Source organism: Pelodiscus sinensis, chromosome 2 (genome assembly GCF_052426305.1).
Source record: "Pelodiscus sinensis isolate ZL-2025 chromosome 2, ASM5242630v1, whole genome shotgun sequence".
In the NCBI taxonomy this organism is placed as follows: domain Eukaryota; kingdom Metazoa; phylum Chordata; order Testudines; family Trionychidae; genus Pelodiscus; species Pelodiscus sinensis.
Genome location: NC_143053.1, coordinates 141,721,828 through 141,743,386, shown reverse-complemented (window position 1 = coordinate 141,743,386; position 21,559 = coordinate 141,721,828). Strand labels below are relative to the sequence as shown.

The window sequence follows — 21,559 nt, the reverse complement described above, 5'->3', positions numbered from 1 at the left end:
CTGTGGCTTGAGGCTCAGTCCCCACCCTCTCTGCAGTTGGGAGCTTGTGCTGCTGCTCCAGCTCCACACTCTCTCCCCCACCACAAGATTAGAGTGCCAGCTTCCGTTGGGGACATGGAAGCCCTGAGCCTTGCTGCTAGATCTTGCTCACAAGGGAGCAAGTGGCTCCATGTGCTACCACTCCCCCTCCCCCTGACTGGGGTAATGGCAGCATATGGATGCATTGCCTGGAGGCTTTCCCCACTGCTCCTATTGGCTGGAATTATGGCCAATGGGAGCAGCTGGATATGGTGCCTGGGAGTAGCACCTGGAAGCGGCAGGAGGCACAAAGCTAAGTAAGCAACTCTCCCCATTCCCCTCATGCCTAGACTCCGCACTCTCATCCCACACACATACCCCCCCCCCCCCCCACAGAGACCCCACACCAAAAGCTCACTCCTGAACCCTTCCTTGTTCCTGCACAATCCCTCTTGGCCAGACATCCTACCCCTGGACCACTGCTGCACCCTGGCTCCTGGCCAGACCTCACATACTCCTGCCTCCTGCACCCAAACTTTCAGGCCAGACCTCTCACCCTTAATCCCCTCTTACACCCTTATCCCTATCCCATTCCCTGGCAACTCCCTCCCATACATTGAACCCTTCATTTTTGGTCCTACCCCATAGCCTAGAGGGGCTCACAAAATTTACTTACCCTGGGACTCCAGAAGAGTTAATCTGGCCTGTGGGAAGCCCTGGACTTAGGTTCTCCTTTCCCCTCCTCCCCCCATGGGGTGGGAGTGCCTGGAGAGTATGGTGCCTCAGTTGGAGGCCACATCTGTGAGGGTTGGGTTTTTTGGGAGGGATTGTCTCTCGCTTTTCTGTGGCTCCCAACTGATTTTTCTGTGGCTCCCAACTGATTTGTCTATGGATCAGTGGCCCCTGATCCAAAAGAGGCACCCCACCCCTGCCATACATAAAGACAGTGTTGAAACCTTTTGTTTTGAATGTAAATTAATATTTTACTTTATTTAAAATGAAGTTTGGTAAACTAACATGATAAAGTTAAAGTGCTTAATCTGTTTAATTATTTTGATTTTGATAAATAATATTTCCTTTCTTACCAGTTATAAACACCACTTTACATTGCAGCTGCATATTTAAGTTTTTATGCTCCACTAGCCTAATATGAATAATTTAGTATTTAAGGTATTTAGAGATAAGCAAAGACACTTTTTTTCATCATGGGCAGTTGGCTGATGGCCCACAGAAAGGTTTGCATTGTACAGAGTAGGCTGCAGGCAAAAACGTTTGAGAACCACGGATGTAGTGAGACCATGATGTCTGATAGGAGTTGCTGACACAAAATAATAAACCCTGTGTCAGCTTTGACCCTTTGCCAGCTGCTGCCAAATGGTCACTATGTCACAGCGTGTTGGTGGCCATATGGGTATGGTAGAAGAAAATTCTTTTTTTTTAAATTAGTTTTAATTGAACATTTAGGTGGATAGAAAAAACTAAGCTATTGTTACCAGAAGTCAGTATTTTTTAGCATGTTTGATACCGACAAACTTCAAGAAGTAAAGAGGAGAGGCTGTTTTTAAGTAAACCTCAATAAAAACATGGAGGGCTCTGTCATTGGTGTATCTTTACAATATAGAGCTTCCAAGAATATTGAACTGGATGGGAGAGTTTAGATAGGGTAATCTTTCTTCTTAAATGTCTATGTTTTGTAAAGTCTTTTTACTCCTGTCTTTTGAAAGGGTACTCCATCTTGTTTTGAGTTTTTAGTGAATTTTTCAGATTTAGAAATGTATTTACAATAATGAAGAAGAAATTGCTGTTTTCTGGCATTTATTAATTTCAGTCTTAAGTCAGGTGGTCCTTTCATAATCATGTTAAAGCCATTTCTTTCGAAGATTCATTGTGAGTAGTGATTTGCCTCTTGAGTTCTTTAGAACCACCACATAACTACATATTTGCAAAATATTACCATTTTAAAACTTCTTTGTGCTCCTTATTTGCCAAAATGCCTGTTGTCACTTTTGTGTGTTTAGCTATTTCTGATATTCTTTGATACTAATGTACTTTCAATTTGATTAAGGTTGCTACCTTTTCTATCCATGATAACCTAACAATATTTGCATATTTTAAATAGATATGTTTGTTTAGTTTGTTTTCATTAGGAATCTTCTCTCTATTTTGTTATATAGTTACATTTCATTTTTGTTCAACCCCTCAAGGCTTATTCTTTATTGCATTGTTGTCTCTTTACCCTGTATAGACTTGAAAATTAGGATTCAAAAGCACTGAAAACAAGATATTTAGACTCGGAAATACTATTAGAAGAGTGGTGGGCAAATACCAGCCCACAGGCCGCATCTGGTTCCCCAATGGCTATATTTGCTTGTGTCTTCACAGGTATGTGTGCTTGCAACTTCTGTTGCCACAGATCACCATTCCTGACCAATGGGAGCCGCAGGAAGCAGTGTCCTGGTCCATGCTACTTCCCGCAGATCCCATTGGCTGGGAAGAGGAGATCTGTAGCCAATGGGCGCTGCAATCACCCATACTAGCAGAAGCGCAGGCAGATATAGTGACATTGGTCACCAAGGGCTAACCCTGGTGAGCTGCCCCTATTTTAATGTCCACTCCTGTGTTAGAATATAAATTACCACAAATGAAAGCAAACCCCAGTATGTTAGCCAAATGACAGGGATTTTTTTGCAAATGAGATTTTTCTCCTTTTAATGATGACAAACTTATTTTTGCAGTTTGAAAATGATATTTCAGCGTTCACGTATGAGAAGACTCTTATGATGGAGCAGAGATCGCAAATGTTAAAACAGATGCAGCTGTCTAAGAATGAAAGGGAAAGAGAGGTAATCAATTTAACTTGACTATAAATTTAATGAAAATTAAGTGTAAATCAATGACAGTGGTAATGCTAGGTAGGCCTTATTCTCCAACAATTTCATGACTGAACAGCCACTCTTGGCCTATTCATGCAGCCTTCCACATACAGATTCACTCCCAGCTAAATACATGCTCATGCTGATCAGTCACTCATGAGTTACATACAAAGCAATACCTGCAAATGCTTGGTCTTAGATTTCCGCCCCCAGAAATGTGCATCTTGTGCTGTCCAAAACACTAATGAGTAATGCAAGCTCATAGAGAAAATTCATCATTTAATCAAAGGCAATTATATATGTACGAGCCTTGCTGTCCCACTTCTTCTTGTTTTTATATTATGCTCCCCTCTTTGAGGATTAACTTGAGCTGGGGTGTCGGCAACACATAGTGTCTTGTGCACATGAGGGTTGAACCATCTCTGTGCAGATATGTAAATATTTTGCTGTTTGCCTTCTTGTTGAAGAATGGCTTCATAGGCCAGTGATAGCTGTTTAACATCTGAGTGGGATGCTAGTGTGTCTTTATCCTTCCATAACAGATTTGTGTCTGCGTGTCTTAACACTGGAGCAAGTTATAACAATGATATATAGTAGAATCTAATAACTTCTGATATAATGTTGATACACACATTTTATCAGGACAACAATATTCATCGGATTATGAGTTTCAAATGATATCTCACAAGGCATACTTTGTACAAAATTTATCATAGTCTTGTAAAAGTGGTGACCAAAATAATATAGAATATTACAAGTACCTACTTTCAAGAAAGCAGAGAAAAATTATCCAGGAAACTACAGGCCTGTTAGTTTGACCTCAGCGGTAAGCAAGGAATATTGTGTACAGTGCAGGTCTCCCTTGTTTAAGAAAGATTCATTCAAACTGGAGCAGATGGGAAAAAGGGCTACTTAGTCCAGGTCTACACTAGACCTGGAAGATTGAGTTAAAGTACGTAACTCCAGCTACATAAATATGTAGCTTGAGTCAGTTTACCTTAAGCCAGGCTCTGCGCCGTCTTCACAGAGGGAAGCCGATGAGAGCAAATACTCCCGTTGGGTTCCCTTACTCCTCGCAACTGCAAGGAATACTGGCACTGATTAGAGCCACCCTTAGTGTTCGATTTAGCTGATCTTAGCTAGACTTCCTAAATCGAATGCCAGAAGATCAATCAGGGAAATTTGAAACTCCTAACTTAGGAAAGGAGATTCAAAGAGCTTGGCTTGTTTAGCCTGAGGCTGAGGGGTGATTCATTTATTTACACAGAGCAGTGGTCACCAACCAGTAGGTCAGGATCTATCAGTAGATCTTGGAGCCTCTGACAGGTGATCCTAACAAGTTTATCTGTCCCTTTTAGCACTACCATGCTGCTCCTATCCTTTGTCTTGGAGGTGCCCCCTGCTCTTGGGAGTCTCCCGGTTGCTGTGCAGGGCACGGGAAGAGGAGGAGAAGGGGTACTAATGTTGGGGGTGGGAGGGGCAAGGATGGAGAGAGTTTGGCTGCTTTTGGGAGTGCTGCAGGGCCAGGGTAGGGGTGAGCCTGCCTTAGCCCCTGCATCACTATCCAGAAGCCACCTGTGGTAAGCAGTGCCCAGATGGAGCCTGCATTCCAAACCCTGCTCCCTGTCCTGAACCCTTTCTGCACCCCAGACCTCTGCCCTAGCCCTGAGTCCCTGTGCACCCAAATTCCCTCCTGGAAACTGCACCCTGAACCCCCTCCTGCACCACAACTACCTGCCCTAGGTCAGCTCAGAACCCCCCCCCCACACACACACACTCCAAGATCAGCATCTGCATCCCCCTGCCCCACACCCCAATCCTCTGCCCTCAGCCTGATAAAAGTGAGTGAGGATGGGGATGGGAGAATGGAATGAGCAGGGTGGGGCATTGGGGAAGGAGACAGAGCAAGGGTGTTTGGGTTTGAGGTAGATCCTCAATTGCACTTAAATTCAAAAAGTGAACTCCTGCTTATAAAAGGTTGGAGACCCCTGACACAGAGCAAGTGTGTGAGAGAAACAATATGGAGGGAGAGTTGTTTAATAAGTTTAGGCCTGAAATTAGATGAAGGTTTCTAACTCGGAGGAGTGAAGTTCTGGAACAGCCTTCCAAAAGTGACTGGGGTGGGGAGGAAAGGACAGGATGGGGCAAAAAACCTGCCTGGCTGCAAGACGGAGGCTGGTAGGTGTATGGAGAGTATGGTACAGTGACACTGCCTACAATGGCATGTAGCTGACCTGTGACTGCTAATAGCAATTATCTCCAATGATAGGCGATGGGACACTATTTGGGGAGATCTCTGAGTAACTACAGAAAACTCTTTCCCAGCTGTCTGCCTGGTGCGTCTTGCCCACATGCTCAGTCTCTGATGATCATATTTGGGGTCTTGAAAGAATTCTCCCCTCACCATTAAGTTTGGCAGAAACCCTAGTTTGTTTGATTTTTTTGCTTTTTGTCTTGCTCTTCAGCCTAGAACATGGATCACTTCTAGGTTTACATAAGTGGTGGATCCTCTGTAAATTGAATCTTAAAAATTCCATGTAAATTAAAATTCTATGCCTGATGTTATACAGGAAGTCCAACTAGATTATCATCCCTTCTGGCATTAAAATAGATTCAATCTTTTTTTTTTAATTCTTATTTGTGGTTGTGTTAATGTGAATACACATTATGTCTGGAAGACCCAAAATGATTTCACGCTTCCTGCTTCTTCCTGATGGCTTGTTCTCTCACCTCCCAAAATGGTATATCCTACTTGGTGATATGAATCTTATAAATAGATGATTGCATTTAGGCATATAACAAAGCAACACTAATGTGTCATGCTGACAGTCAGGGATGGGGAACCTTTTTTTGGGTCAGAGGCCAGTGACCCATTGAAAAATCAGTTGGGGGCCACGCACAAGTGAGAAGAAAAGAAATCCCAAACCCTTACTGCCATGATCCCTGCTGAATGAGAAATATAAAGACACTCCCCACATTTCCTTCGCACACCAGAGCTTAGTGGGGTGGCTCAGCATAATAGATTTCATGTGTTCCAGCTCCATGGTGAGGCTGTGTGGGGCTGGAGCACAGTCAGGCTCCCTAATGCTGGGGAGTATCTGAGCTCAGGGGCTGGATCCAGGAAAGCCGGGGGCTGGCCTAAGATTCCCTACTCCTGGTCTATATCATTATGTTCACCAATTTTACAGAATTCTGACAACTTTTGTAGAAAATATACATTGTCAGGTATGATTTGAAAACTCATAATTTGCAGAACATTATTGTCCTAGTAAATCTATGTACCAACATTGTGTGCAAAGTTATATGATTTTACTGTATAACATTGCTGTAACATGTTCCAGAGTTAGAAAGATGAGGCAAACCAGTTCCTCAGAGACAGACTCACACTGGCACCCCGACTAGTTAATGTTTAAATGGCCGTTCTCTGGGAGGGAAAGGTGTGAACAAGAAATTTATGTTTTATTACAAGAATAGGTCAAACTTCATGTCTACAAGAGATTGTTTGGTCAACATGACTGAGTGAGGATATTACTAACACAAGAAACTGAATACTAAAAGTGTGTGAGGAGGGGGGGAATGCTTGATTTCCTGACATCAATGACTTTCAAAGAACTAAATTTGGTGTGTGGAAGTGGGGAGGAGAGCTCTTGCTAAAACAAAATTCAGCCAAAGAACTACAAATCCTATGGTGAGAAAGATATTTGCTTTAAATCCATTTAACTTGTTAAGTTATGTATTTAGTTTGCATTTTATCTTTTTGATTTCTTGGTAACCAGTTATGACTCTGATGCCTCATTACTTGTCATAACTTGATATCTTTTCTTTCTTCTGTTAATATACTTTTTTCACTCTTTTATCTAACTGGTGTATTTGGATTAAAGTGTGGGGAAAACTCCATTTGGGATAACAAAGCTGCTGCATATCCTTTTCCCTTGACAAAATGACATACTATTCCATGAGCTTGCATTATTCAGCAGTGTGCTGGGCAATGCAAAATGTACATTTATGGGGGAAAGTCTGTAAAGAATGTGTTAGTGTTCTGCAGTGTAATACAGGAGTGGCTAGCTAGCCAAGGGCACTTAATGCTGTGCATCTGGGAGTAAGTTACATACTAGAGGCTGTGTGTTAACTGGTCAGGAGTGGCTGTTCACTGTAAAACAGTGTAAAAGGCATCCCAGGTTGGATAACTGATGAGACAAAGGTATTCAGCACTCTAGATAGCACCTCAGGTAATGTCATAGCCATGAGTTATGTAATTTCCATTTTCTGCTGCACAAACTAGATTGCACATGACAATAACATCAGCAAAGTTTTAAGTGCCCTTGATAGAATGGCATGTGAAGTAGCAGAGTGCATTATTGTCACTGGTTGACTGGTGCTTTGCATGGCAAGGCCTATGCTGATAGGACTTATGGCTGAAAAACATATTTGAGGTCATCCTGTGTACCTCTTTGACAATCAGCAGTTTTTCTTTTTCCCCTACAGTGCATTTTCCAGTGCTTTATCTTGCCAAAATTAAAAATCGCATATGTTTGTGCTTCTAACACTTGCCTGGGGATAGAAGGAGATGAGGGGGAGCCTGAACCAGGAAGTTTTAATTTATATTCAGCCTACTTTTATCTTCAATTTAAATTTAATTCCATTACTTGTATTTATATCCTGTGTACTAAATCCAATGATCATTCATGATGTTTATACACATTTTACATATGTCTAAACTGTTATCTTATCTCCAATTTATCTTTGCATATGCTATCTCATATCTCTTTTATTCTTTATATGTAAATCTAACACATTGATATTTTTCTCCCATTTGAATTTCCTTCAAATATCAGTATAATTTGTATTGCTGTGCCTACAACTGAATGCATTATTCCAGCAATGGAGCACCAGAATTATATGATGTGGGATTATTGCCTCTTTGATAACATGCAGGGCTGCTGCTGGGCCTCCTGTACATCTCTATAATCCCAAAATCTGATCTCCCTTTTATCCTGCTATCAGTGATAGTGCTGGCCTGTCTATGCTTCCCTCTTGGGCTCAGGCAAGTCTGTGAGCTGTTCTTGGAGCCAAACAATGGGAAAATTCATGCAACGCCTTACTAATAGGTTTTCCCCTGTCCACCTCAGGATGGCGGAATAACTGAAAAGGCACCACTCTCAATTATGAAAGTGCTTGAGCTGTGAGACAGAATGTTCAGGGTTTTCTGAGGGGCCTTTGAGGCTTCAGTTACTATTCTGTGGCAAGATGTGCCTGGCCATCAAACATTTTGCAAAGGGTATTTTCAAACTGGTAGGGAAATTCCTTTGGCATAGTTGCAGAAAATCCCATTTTGGAGGATTCATCTTCCTCCCCCTCTACATCTCTCTTCTCCTTTCCTCACAGTTTTCTTCCTCTGGTTCCTGTTTTCTAGAGTGGCAGAGGTAGGGCTCAGTATGGTAGCAGCTGGAAGTGGGAAAAGGGAGAGGAAGAGAGATGAACCTTTTTGCCATGGGCTTAGCTGTTATGACAGGGCCTAGTATAGTCTGGAAAGAAGGCTTCTCTGAGACCCAAGCCGTTGAAACATTGTGGTGCTGCCAGTCAATACCTTCTCTATACACTTTTCAAAGATGGCAGGGGCATTATACAGACCTAAAGTTACTTCTTCAAATTGCCACATCCCTTTAATTTCTGTCTTCTGCCTTTCTTTTGGATCCTCTTTTATCAGCCAATACCCACTTTCAGGGTTCAGTATGGAAAAACAGATTGATGTGCTACCTCATCTAGGGCATCATCTATCATGGTAATAGATAATCAAAGAAGTATTTTACAGTCTCTGATTTCAGAAGGATAAGAGACTTTGCAAGTCCATGAGGGAACTTTATCAGGCAGGAAGAACTGTACCTTCAATAAATCCTTACACCTCACAAATATAGTTATGATTAAGAATAAAGATGGTTGCACTGTTGTGTCTGGCACCAAGTAAATGAATACTAGCTATAATGGATGGGCTACTTTGCAAATTGTCAATGAAAACCAAGACAGACATGAGAATATTTTGACTGGGTCCCTGCGACTTCATTAAACCTGTAACTTTAAGTGGGATAACTTCTACTAGCAAGCCATCCTCACAGCTCTGTAAAGGGAAGAAGCAACATGCATCCTTTATGTGTTGCTGGCCTTTCTTGCTTTCAGTGCTCAACTCCACAGCCAATCTATCTCAGATTTATTATTTCAAAGCCTAACCAAGGTACAGAACTTAGCTAAGATCCACAATCACATGCAAGCAACTATTGAGCCTTAAATTAATGCCCAGGCTTTCTTCTGAATCCAGTCCCCTTCTGTACTGAAAAGGAGCCCATTGTAAGGGAATACTCACTTTCATGTGAAAAGTTATAGAACAGATAAAAGTTTGTGTTTGGGTGTAGTCTATAAGAATTTGGAAGGAATCGTTGGGTAATAGGTAGGTCATTATGGCAGAGAGGTGAGGTCAGGATAAGTCCCAAGTGATTGATAAGCTCCTTCTTCTTGCGCTTTAATTAAATATCACAGTCAGGTGTTCGTATACTTAATGTGCCTTAACAAAGCCTAAATTAGTTATAACAACGTATAACGCTAATTGTTTAAAAAAACTCTATAAAGAGTATTTGAGTATGACTGTTCAATATATGGTGCGTGTGTGCATGTGTGCACTTTCTACAATTGTTTTGGGGTTAATGTAAAATTTTTTGTTTGTTACCAAGAAAACAAACCCACTAACTTATTATGGAGAGAGGTTTTTACGTGTGTAACCTTTTATTAAAGTAAATAGCTTTTTCCTTTTGTGTACAGTCTGCATGTCTGAGTACAAAATAGCTCTTTTATCTATTTCTGTTAAGTTAATGTAGTGCTTCAGATCAATTTTAGAAATCCATCGTTATGCTAATTTGTGAAAATGAGCACTATGTTTATGAAAGGCAAGCACAAGTATTCTGTTTTCAGAATACTCCATCGTTCAGCTATGTAAATAAAGACAAATTGCCTTTTGAGTAGCATAATTAATTATATCCTTCTTTTATATGCTGGTTGTATTTGGTGACCTTCATGTCCCAGATTCAGAGCATCACTGATGAGTCTCGAGGCTCAATCAAAAGAAAAAGCTACTCTAGTCCTCAGTCCATTGGTCAAGATATACAGGCTCTGCTGCCTAATGACAATCCAGAGAAAGAGGTAGTCCAAAGTAGTACTGACTGGATATTCCATTCTCACTATAACACTTACAGTGCCACTCTAGTGCTAAAGATTGGAAATGAAATTGCAGGTTTTTTTCTCTGAAGCAGCATTTCTCAAACTTGATTACACCATGACCCCTTCTGACAACAAAAATTATTACACTACATGCAGGGGGGAGCAAAGTCTGAGCCCTGCTTTCCCAAATGGGGGAACCAAAGCCAGAGGCCAAGTGCTGAATCCCTGATCAGCAGGTCTATACCCTCACCAAGGATTGAAGCTAAAGCCTTCTTTGGCTTCTGACCCAAGGAGTGAGGCTTAGGATTTGGCTTCAGCCCTGGGCCCTAGCAAGTCTAACACCAGTCCTGGCAACCCTCTTAAAATGGGGTCACAATCCAATTTGGGGTCCTGGCCCACAGTTTGAAAACTGTTACTCTAAAGCTTTCAAACTTTTTACAACGTGTTTGCCCATTTTCCTCCTATAAATAAATAATCTTGGTTAAACAAAGTTAATGCTGATAGAAAACAGTCTTCTCATCTTCTTTCTCTTGTCTGAAAAGAAATCTTGAGTAAATATAGATTTTAGTATTACCAACTAGGATTTATTTTTATTATTGTGGCACTATCTCTTGTCCATAAACTTAGTAGCACAAATTGTCACTATATTACATCTCTCTTTTCTAGAATTTCCTGAGAAGTAATGCTTGTGAATTTCTAGAAGTAGCAAAGATATCTTCAAATTCTCCCTTCTCCTTTAAGTAATTTCTAGAATTTGAGGAGTCTGATTGAGATGCATATTTTACTCCATCAAAATATTTAAAATAAAGATTGCATTTACAAGTCTATTGTGTATATGGCAGAGTATAGCAAGTGCTAAAGCATCTCTAAATTCATTTAAATAGTCCAAAACCTATCTTGAAATTCTGGTCCCCACTGAAGTCAATTTCACTGTTGGAGTGTAATCCCCTTCTCCCGCAAGATATACATTATATTCTCAAAAAAAGCATCAATATTTATATCTATCTAGTGAAACATCAGAGCCTTTACACTGTAAACATCACTCATCAATTTACTTCTTAGTTTGATTATGATGAAAATATGGCACTTTAAGTGTTTATGTCCAAAAATGGGTATCCTAGTTTGTGGCATTACATTGGTGTTTCTTTATATTCCACCTACTTTAGATGCTGTAGGCATATTTGTGTTGATTTCCATTTAGAGGTGAAATAAAATTCAAGTATTTCTAACACAAAGTTGTTTCGCCCTTTGCATTTTTAATGCAAGATTGTAGATTTAAGATTGTAGATCTTAAATTACTTCTGTTCCATAGCAATAAAAGACATTATTGCTATTCTAAACAGCGATACTGTTTTTTTTTCCATTCAGATACCATTTCAGTGTTGTTTCTGTTATTTCTCTTAATGCTACTTATTGCAAAATATTTGCAGATATATTTTGGTCATTTTTCCACTCTTAATGGGTACTCTAGTCACCTAAGGAAATTCCCAAGAAAATCTGTAAATTGAAACCAAAGTTTCATTGTAACTTGGACTCAATTTTTTGATAAAGCAAAGTGTCTTTAGTTTTAATTATAAAAGTAAGCCTCTCACTGAGAGCCTGGTAAATACAAATGAATAATTTCAAGGATCCGGGTACTGTTGGCTTCAATGTTAGAGTTAAGCATGTGTTTGCAGTATAAGGCACCATTGCTTGTAAAGCTCTTGGGGCTGATCCTGCTCCAATTAAAGTCTGTCAGTTGCCATTAATTGAGGTGTTCAGGGATCAGTGATTTTAATTTACTTAACGCTCTAGCGCTACTATATTTTGATCTGTTCTCTCCATTTATTTTTTGGTCAGGCTCAGTTAATCCATGATAGAAACACTGCATCTCATTCAGCGGCAGTTCTTAAGTGTGATGCTACTGCTGCTGCTCCTGAAAAAGTACAGATGACCTGGACTAAAGAAAAGTTAATAGCTGAAAAGCACAAAAATAGAGAAACAAATTTAACAGGTTTTAAAGATATCTTCAACATGAAACCGTAAGTACAAGTGTGATTTTAATAAGTTTCTGGTTTTCTCTTTTTTCTGGTATTATTTGAGACTTTATCTTGTAAAAATGTATGCATTCCAGTAACTTTATACACACGAGTAGTGCCACTAAGTCCCTGGAAGTATTTAAATACATAATTAACTGCAATGTTAGGCCCTGAGCAAAGTAACAAGGGAGGCTAATTTTTAATGCAGTAAGTACTAACACAGGTGACAGACACATTTGCATTACTTACGACAGTGTTTAAAGGAACCTTTTTCACATACACGCACATTGTTCTAATTGAAAGTAACTGTAAAGAAGTAAACATTGCCCTATTCAGTCATATACTCCAATGAAATAGACTTAGGCCCAATCTTGTATGTTACAATGGGTTGAGGGTCCCCTGTGCCCTTCTAGCCAGGTACTAGACTTTCTCCACAAATGTAAGCTGCAAAGATTACCTTAAAGACCTTAAGGATATATGTACACTGCAAAAAAACTGCCACAGCAGTATCAGGGGCCAGGTTATCTGACTCCGGTATGCAGTACACAGTTAAAAATTGCAGAATAAACTTCCTTGCTCAGACTCTGAGTCCCTCTTCCAGCCCAGGTTTCAGAGCTCAGGCTCCAGCTCAAGCAGGGAAATCTATATTGTTTATAGCCCCGTTTTGGAAACCCATGTTGGGTAACCTAGACTCTGAGTCTTACTGCTGTGGGGAGCGGGAGGAGTGTTTGTTGTCTAGATGTACCCAAGGGTGTCACTAGACAGTGGCACTATCTCGGGATACTTCCACTATCCTGAAATAGCATTTTCCACATCTTGACAGTGCACCCGTTATTTTGAAATAACTTTCAAAATAAGAGGTACGCTATTCCAACGTCCCTGTAAACCTTATTCCACGAGAATTAAGGGACATTTCAGAACAGTGCTCTATTTCAAAATATGCGCTGTGTAGACAGCACCAAATTTATAAATAAGCTATTTCGAAATTAACTCGAAATAAGCTACACAATTTGTGTAGCTCTTATTGCGTAGCTTATTTCGAGCTAAGTAAAAAAGAACTAACCTTTAATAATACTGGGTAAAACTGAAAACCAAATGGACTAAGAAGCTATTAAACATGAAATTTAAGTCACTTAGGAAAGTGGCTTCTTTTGAAATCTTTTATCAATTACAAATTCAGAATATCAGTTTGTTTATGGCAGAGTTTTGCTTTAAAGTTCTATTCTGTTCAAAAGCTCTAGAAGAGACTGATTTTTATTTTATTTAAACGGTTGGTGGGGGGGAGGTGTTAAAATTCCTTTCTGTTACCAGACCTTTTGAATCATGCAAAAACATAGATTGACATTTTAAATTAGGTATTACTATAAAATTAAACTACTTGTCAGTGAGGGAAAGGTCTGTCTAAATCATTAAAGAAGTACAGTGTGTTACCAGCTCAAGTTGCTATATTTAAAAATGTACCAGAGAGCATAAAGCAATGTATTTATACATGTTTGTTTCTCTTCCATGTAGAGAATGGGAAAATCTGTAAGTCCAATTTGATTTAATATAGGCTGTGTTCCCTGGTGCTTGTGTTTTATTATTATTGCATGTTTTCTTTAAAGTAGCCGCTTCCCGTGATTTAGAGTATGCATATTGTGCGCATATTGTGATTTGGCATGTGAATATCATTAGTGTAGCAGTTCCTGTCATCTTTTTCTGTTTTTGTTCCTAAACCTCATCAGTTTTTCATTTTAGAATAATTCATAGTATACTGATAAGTTTTTCAAAAATGATGGTCCTTATAGCCGATTGCAGAGTCTTTCATTAAAAATCTGACAGTATTTGGTTCCAAAGTAAGTGACCTGCATTTTTTCTAATTAATATCCTAAAACATTAAATGTATTTTGACTTGTGATTATGGTATGGCATAGCACTGTGAGCTGAAAAAAGTCTCCTGAGATTTATTTAAAAAATTATATGATTGAAAAACCCTTCATTTCCCAATTGATAAACAGTAGGATTCCTCCAGAAATGTAACCACATACTCACAAAATAGTGAGTAGACCTTTGGACTATCAGAGGCAAATACATTTAGCAGCTGTTTCATAAATTGCTGCCAGGGTGCTGTGAGGCGCACTACAGGCAGCACAGAGGCCTGCCTAGCCCCAGCCCTGCTCCTCCCGAGGCCCCATCCTTCAAGGAGGCGCAGAGCAGGCCTTCTGCCCAAGGGCCTGGTGAGGCTGTCAGCTCCACTGGGCACTCTTAACTCTGAAGTTCTACTGTATTTTCTTGTTCCAGAAAGTGCCAGTCATCTGTCATCATCACTGATCCTATCCAATAATTTCCCCAGTTAATAATTTCTTCATGTGTTGATATCCCTTTTATAGGAAAACTTATGTGTGGGATGAGAAATCCAGTTCTCAGAATTTTGCTGTAATTTGAAGGCATGTGAGTGGAGGGAGACTCAGTTGGAATTGGCATAAGGTTTTGGCTCTCTAAACCTGTGCATTTTGGCTCTCTAAGCCTGTGCAAAATGCATAGGCCCTGTGCCTCAAAACTTCCACCTGTGGCTTTTGAAGGAGTTATGCTATTGTGGACTCCCCCACTGCCTCCTGCCCCCAAAAGTAGGGTTTACTGTGGGATTCAGTATTGCTAATCCTTCTGATACAGTATCTTTCTTAAAATATTGTGATTAAACTGAGAATTTCAACTTTAATGTAAAGAAAAGTTTTAAAATAAGAATCCTAAGGGCTCAACAGTCTGAAGGCAAATAACTTGGGGGTTATTTTTTATTGATGTTTATGCCAGACTTGGGATATGAGAGGGGAGGGAGACTAGGATTTTAGAATATTTGAAGGAACACTGAAACATCAAGAAAGAAAGAAACAGAAAGAAATGGAGGACAAAGTGAGGAATGAGCAATTTATTTATTCTTTTATTCTTTTATTCTTTTACCAGCTTTCCCCTTCATTCTTAAGTAGTGGGACTGTCTCTCACTTGTAGACTTTGCTAATAATCTAGTGTTGCTGCAGATATAACGGGCTTGCTATTCCGATATCCCTGTGAACCTCATTCCATGAGAATTCAGGGACATTTTGGAATAGTGCTGTATTTCGAAATTAACTCAAAATAAGCTATGCAATTTACCTTAGTGGTCAGTGTCTTTCCCTTCCTTTACTCTTCTCAACTTCATCCTCAAGAGAAATTTGAGAGACGCTGTATTTTATATGTAGCTTTTCTGGAGACTCAGGGTACACCTATATAGCAGCGTTATTTCAGAATAACTGACATTTTGAAATAACAAAATGCTTGTCTGCAGAGCAAGCCATTATTTCAAAATAATTGTCGAGCTGGAGGACTTCTTATTTGGACTCCTTTAAGCCTCCTTTCATGAAGCATAAGGGAAATAGAAGAAAGACTGTACTTCTTTCAACTTCCTGCTGTGCAGACAGCACCAAAAGCTGAATTAAGCTATTTCGACTTCAGCAATGCAATTGAGGTAGCTGAAGTTGCTTAGCTTAATTCAACTTTTGCCCTGCAGTGTAGATGAGCCCTTAGAGAGGTATGACCTATTCCTTCCTATTAGACAGCCCTCACTCTGCCAAGGCATTGATTTAGACCAGCATGCCAGGGCCTCATCACCCAGATGCAACTCTGCTGTGGGATATCTAATTAAAATGACAATGTTAAATAAAAACATGGAAATTAGCAGCACAGCAGTATCCCCATTGATGTAAGACACCATCTCTGCTTGAGAAAGAGGCTTCCTTCCAAAAGCACCCACAGTCCATGAAAGAGTTCTGACGAGAGTTTTAAAGCTTCGGCTGTGGCCATTTAGATGCCGGTATCCCTGTCCTTTGTAAGCAAACTGTAAGCAGCTTTTTCATAGCTATTGAGAGTAGAAGTGATAGCTGTGAATGTGGAAAACAAAACACTTAGAGGGAGTCACTGATCAGCACAGTGAGAATCACTCAAGCTGTCTAATAATTTTTACGGAAGGCAGGACAAAACTGACTTCAGTAAGACCACCCAGAAGAATGAGACAGCTCTGCAATACCCAAGACTCCCTGGTAAATTCTGATATCTGGTCATTGTATTTATTATGCCCATTTCTGTCCTTTCACACCAATGAATGCAAATGCCTGTCCATAAGACTTCTTTCTAGAGAGACAGACAAACATCAAGGAGAAAAGGTGTTATAACAACCCCGTTGTGAGATGATGAACTAAAAACGTTACTGGCTGTGCCTTTCAGTGTTATTGCCAACTAACCACTTTACTACTTTCTCAGATAGTTTCCCATTACAAACTGAATTTCGTTTAATGATTTTTATAGTACAGGTTGCTCCTCCCAATTCCAGGATTCTCTCGTCCGGCAACATCCATGGCCTGGTGTGACCACAGGAGTTCCTGGATGAGAGAGTCCCGGGGCAGGAGAGCCAGCAGTGGAGCAGCCTGGTGCAGCTCCATGAGTCTGCCTGCAGCAGAGCCGCAGCAGCCTGGGCAGAGCACAGTTGAGACCACAGCAGCCCAAGAGGAGAAGCCTGGCCGGGCCATGTCAGCCTGTGAGGTGGCGGGGCTGCAGCAGCCCATGCAGCAGTGGTGGCAGAGGCAGCGTGATTGGGGCTGCCTACCATGCAGCAGCAGGGCTGGGGTTGTGACGGCAGCAGCCTGAGATGGGAAGCCAGCCACAGCAGCCTGGCAGAATCAGCGTGGCCACGTGCCACTTGGCAGTGGAGTTGGGGCTGCAGCAGCCCGATCAGGCAACATGCTGTTCTGCGGGGGGCTGGAGCTGCCCAGCCGGCAGCAGACCCAGGGCTGGGGCTGGCCCACAGACAACCCAGCCGGGCTGCAGGAGCTGGTAGCGGGGAGGGGCAGCAAGCTGAGGGGCTGGTGTCAGCGGACCTCCCATTGTCCAGCAAATTCCCTCATTTTGGACTAGCCAGGTCCCAAGAGTGCCGGACGAGAGAGGTCCAACCTGTAGCACTGCAGTATAACTTATGATTGGATTTGTAAAGGAATTTTAAGGAAAATCCAAGTGTATATGCCTAATCTTGCCACAGTGCATTTAGATAAACTATAGCGAAGATTGTTCCTGAATTTCCATTATAAATCCTGGTTTTGAATTCTTCCCTAATTTAGACTTCTAGGAATCAAGGACTATCAATCTATGTCCACTCTTTGGCTTAAATGTCATTTAAAAGAAAATTACCCTGAAAGCAATACTTATGTTTATATTTCATTTTATTTTCAAGGAAAACATTACTGGTTAAAAGTTACAGCCCTTCTGTTCATAAAATGTCAAGATTGGATTTGCTTTTTAATCAATGAGTAATTATAATTAGAGAAGTTAGGCTGTACTGTACTGTGATCTGAGTTTTACCCTTTTAAATATCTCCCATCAAAAGTATGACATGTTCAGTTAATTGTCATAGTTCACAAATGTAAGTAAGGCGTACAGATTAAAATAGTTATTGGTTATAATAATATTTTTACATTAAGAAAGTTTGTTTATGTACTAGGAATCAGTCAAATGTGAGAAGAATGCACACTGCTGTGAAGCTCAATGGAGTAATATTAAATAAGTCACAACATGCTCAGCTAGTTTTATTGAATATGCCTGGACCTCCTAAAAACAAAAAAGGGGATGAAAACTGTATCCTATGCTGTAATGTTTTAATGGTGAAAATAGGCTGTATTACAAAAAAGTAACAATATCATATATATTAACAATCTCAAAAATTAAGTTGCAATTGATATGAATGAGTACAATGAGGATGTACGTATTTGTTTGTATACGTATAGGGGCTGTGTGTGTGTGTGTGTGTGTGTGTGTGTGTGTGTGTGTGTGTGTTTGGACTGTGGTTTTCTTGTTTTTATTTTTACTTGTGGGAAGTGTGCCTTAAAGAACAGCTCTTGCAGCATATGTTTTCATGAGCCCAAAAGTGGATTTTTTTGATGATAGCAATGTGAGGGTAACGCTGATACTTTGGGTTCAGTTTATCTAAAATGTTAGATAAAATACTTTAATAATATTTTAATATTTTATCTATTGATTGACGCTTCTTGTGGGATCCTACAAGAAATGCATAGATCCCAACATGTATTCCTCCTTCTTGATCTGAGCTAGCAAGCTACTTGCGTGTTTGCTACCATGTTGAGTCAGCACTTCGCAAATGAAAGATGAATGTGTTAGGTGCAGTACTTTAGACAAGTTTCAGATGAGGCTTCTGCACTTGCACTTTGGATGCAAGAGTACAATTTATTGAGGTTTTATGTATGTATGTATGTATTTATAGTTTTATGTTCAAGGGTTGTGATTTTTCCCCCTATAATCTTAAAACCTTGACTTGATTGTCTCCAGACATGGAGTTTTTGGAAGTTTTGACAGAAGGTCTGAACAGAGTTCTCTTAGTGCGAGGTGGTGGACGTGAAGTGATCACCATTTACTCCTAATGCTGTTACTGAACGTGAAAAGATAAACTGCAGCAATCTGACCATTGAAATGAAATTGCCTGTGTACTTGAAATGATATACCAGCTTAATCCTCTGATCATGTATTCTGTTTTCTTTTAAAGGTATTTATTTGAAATTATTTCCTTTATATATTTATCTTTGTAAAAGAAATTCATTTACTGTAGTATTAAATAAATGCTGAGGATCAGGAGGGCATTTTTAAAACAATCTTGGTTTGAGATCCAAGAAAGGAAAGGTAATTTTTTATGGCAGATAAAGTAACTCATGTTTTAAATCTGCATAATCAGCATAAAAACAGAAACCTGCATTTTTAGTAACATTAATTGTATTAGTTTGTTTGTACAAAAGGATGTTTAAATTATGTTAAAATCTCTTAAGTGTATGAACAAAATATGCAATATTTGGCAAGAAATTCTGATCTGATTATGTTGTCCTCGACAAATGCTGCTGCGGTGCTTCTGTGACTGGTCTGATCACAGTTTCATCTTGGGTCTTCTGGTACATATTGATTCAGAAATATATACAGACATTTGACATTTGATTATGGGACATAAAAGGAAATTGAAAGAATTACTAGATTTCAAAATTGGTTAAATAAAAATTCACAATTCAATCATTGCTTATTACTATAATTCTTTGAAATTACCATTTGTTTAAACTTATTTTGATAACTTTGCTGACGTCACTGAGTTATCTATGACCCCTTTGCACTACAGCTGTGTGAGGAATAATCTCCAAGTAGAAATGAAGGTATTCTGTCTACCCTTTCACACACAATTGCTTTCATGCTTGTACACTGTGTGCCAGTGACCCCAGCTAGCGAATGTCTTCAAGGGGCAGTTGCATTTTGGAGCAGTCTTGTGAACAGCGGTCAGGACTGGAGTATATTAACCATCTCCTTTTTAGATCATGGACGTAGCAAGTGATGGGAAAGAGAATAGGGATAATGGGTCATTTCTGTATCCCATGTCTGTGATTCTGTCTTGTGGCAGCTGATTAATTTTCAACATGCAGCATGTTCAAATTTTCAAATTCAAATGATAAAACTGAAGTGTGGGAATTAAGGAGGCTCGCTTTGCCCAATTAAGAGTACTCTTCTGCTTTAAGTTAAATGCAAGGACAGTCACTCTGTTTCTTTATATTATTTTTATTTCTTCAAAGCGAATCTGATTTTCTGAAAAGTGAGGTTTCATTTAAAATAAATAAATGAAGAATTTCTTTATCAACTGAGTTGAGCGTAAACTATTAAAGTTTGTAATTAATTTGTAACTATTAGTTTGATATAGTAATTTTAAACTTTTTGTCAGTAATACACCTCTGTGCATTATGATTGGCCATAAAATTAAGTTTGTAAATTGCATCGTAAAACTGTTTTCAACTGCCAAGTGTCTGGTGATACTGAAAATATCTGGCCACAAATATTGAAATAGTACCATGGGGCTATACTAATTTAAAGGGTGTGGCATAAGTACACTAAAGACAAGATGTAATGTGTAAAATAAAATGTTTGTAATACTGTTTGGGGTACATAATTTCATATTTTAAATGATAGATCTGCCAATATATTTTCAGTAAGCATTTCAGCTAAATAATTTTTCTACAGATTTTCTTGATGAAGTATATATTCAGTCACAGATAAAAATGGCTTACAAAATATATTAAAGAAATATTCTACTTGTCCACTCCATTTTACATTATGTTGTCTTTCTACAATGCTATCTTATGCTTATAGTCTTTATAAATAAATATTTTTACACATATTTATAGCTACTTTAGAAATAAATGCTGTATGGTCCAGGCCCCTTTTTGAAAGATTTCTACAGTAGTTTTGTTTCAGTATTGCTTAAACTTGCACATTTTTTGTTGTACGCTTTCTTTGCAGTTCTCTGGTTTAGAATATTGCAATATGTGGTAGAGTAGTTCTGTGTACCAAAGCTCATAAAATATTAAAACTGAAACACGTTTCCTATTATTTGTAATAATAATCTGCTAAACTAGTTAACCTAGTTCATAACTATTTTTTCAAAAAGTACTAAGTGATTAAACACTTTTTCAGAATTAATCTGAATTTATTAACAAAGCAGAACCAATACTACATACTACACGAGGCAATTATTTCCAAAATAATTATATATCTAAAAAGTAACTATGTTTTCTAAACTGAGAGATGAAAAAGTACGTTGATGTAATATGCATTATGATTATGTACTTCAAAGAATCTAAAAAATATCTGGTCAAATAGTGGAACAAAATCCATCATTTCTTTATTCATTATTGTAAGCTACTCTGCCATTGATTAGAGTTAGAGGTACATATCAGTGTGCAGAATTTTTCAGTGTATGCAAATAGGTCTTTTAACTTAGTACTTTTAAAAAATAAAGTATCACAATCCTTGAAACTAATAGATATGAAAATTAAGAAAATGAGTCATGGCTACAGGTACATTTTGGTATTACAGCCTAAGTACTTGCCAGACATGGATATTCTAAGTTGTGCTTAGTTGAGGTTCTTTTGTTTGTGATGAAATATTTGTAAGATCATTATTTTATCTCTAGATGAAATATTTTTGTAAATGTTTAGAAATAACTTAATGTTTTTGTTTGTTTCTATAGATGTTCAAAAATAAATAAAACTGTCTGAAACCATTGTTTGTTCTATGCCTTTTTGCTGATATTGAAGTGAAAAAAATGGATTGGGAAGATATACAATATAAACTCTATCAGTACAAACCAAGTAATTTTATTGATGTTATGTGTATTGTTTCAAATGTAAGTATAGAAACAATTGACAAAAACTGGTGAATCATAAAAATTCATATTGTCATCTATTTTGCCATCAAATCCAGAGAAAAGGTTGGTGTAAATAAGTTGTAGGAAGAACACCATTACATTATGTAGGTATTAAATTGGAACAAATTAAAAACTGCAAATAACTTCTACAAGAATATACAGAATTTTTCACAAGTTGAATACAATGTAGTAGCAAA

At 38.9% G+C, this 21,559-nt stretch overlaps 1 protein-coding gene across 3 annotated transcripts in view; it reads left to right on the top strand.

Annotated features, from left to right (window-relative positions):
- The window catches only part of SLC12A7 (solute carrier family 12 member 7), a 164,649-nt gene extending 143,430 nt beyond the window's left edge, over nucleotides 1-21,219 (top strand). For 2 of the 3 annotated variants that reach the window (XM_075921508.2, XM_075921510.2), the window contains exons 21-25: nucleotides 2,754-2,861; nucleotides 11,937-12,118; nucleotides 13,628-13,642; nucleotides 17,619-17,752; nucleotides 18,461-21,219. In XM_075921508.2, coding sequence (XP_075777623.1) covers nucleotides 2,754-2,861; nucleotides 11,937-12,118; nucleotides 13,628-13,642; nucleotides 17,619-17,752; nucleotides 18,461-18,552 — 531 coding nt within the window. In that variant the 3' untranslated portion in view covers nucleotides 18,553-21,219. The remainder of the gene's footprint in view (nucleotides 1-2,753; nucleotides 2,862-11,936; nucleotides 12,119-13,627; nucleotides 13,643-17,618; nucleotides 17,753-18,460) is intronic. The other variant, XM_075921509.2, reaches the window with a different exon arrangement.
- Nucleotides 21,220-21,559: the final 340 nt, after the last annotated feature.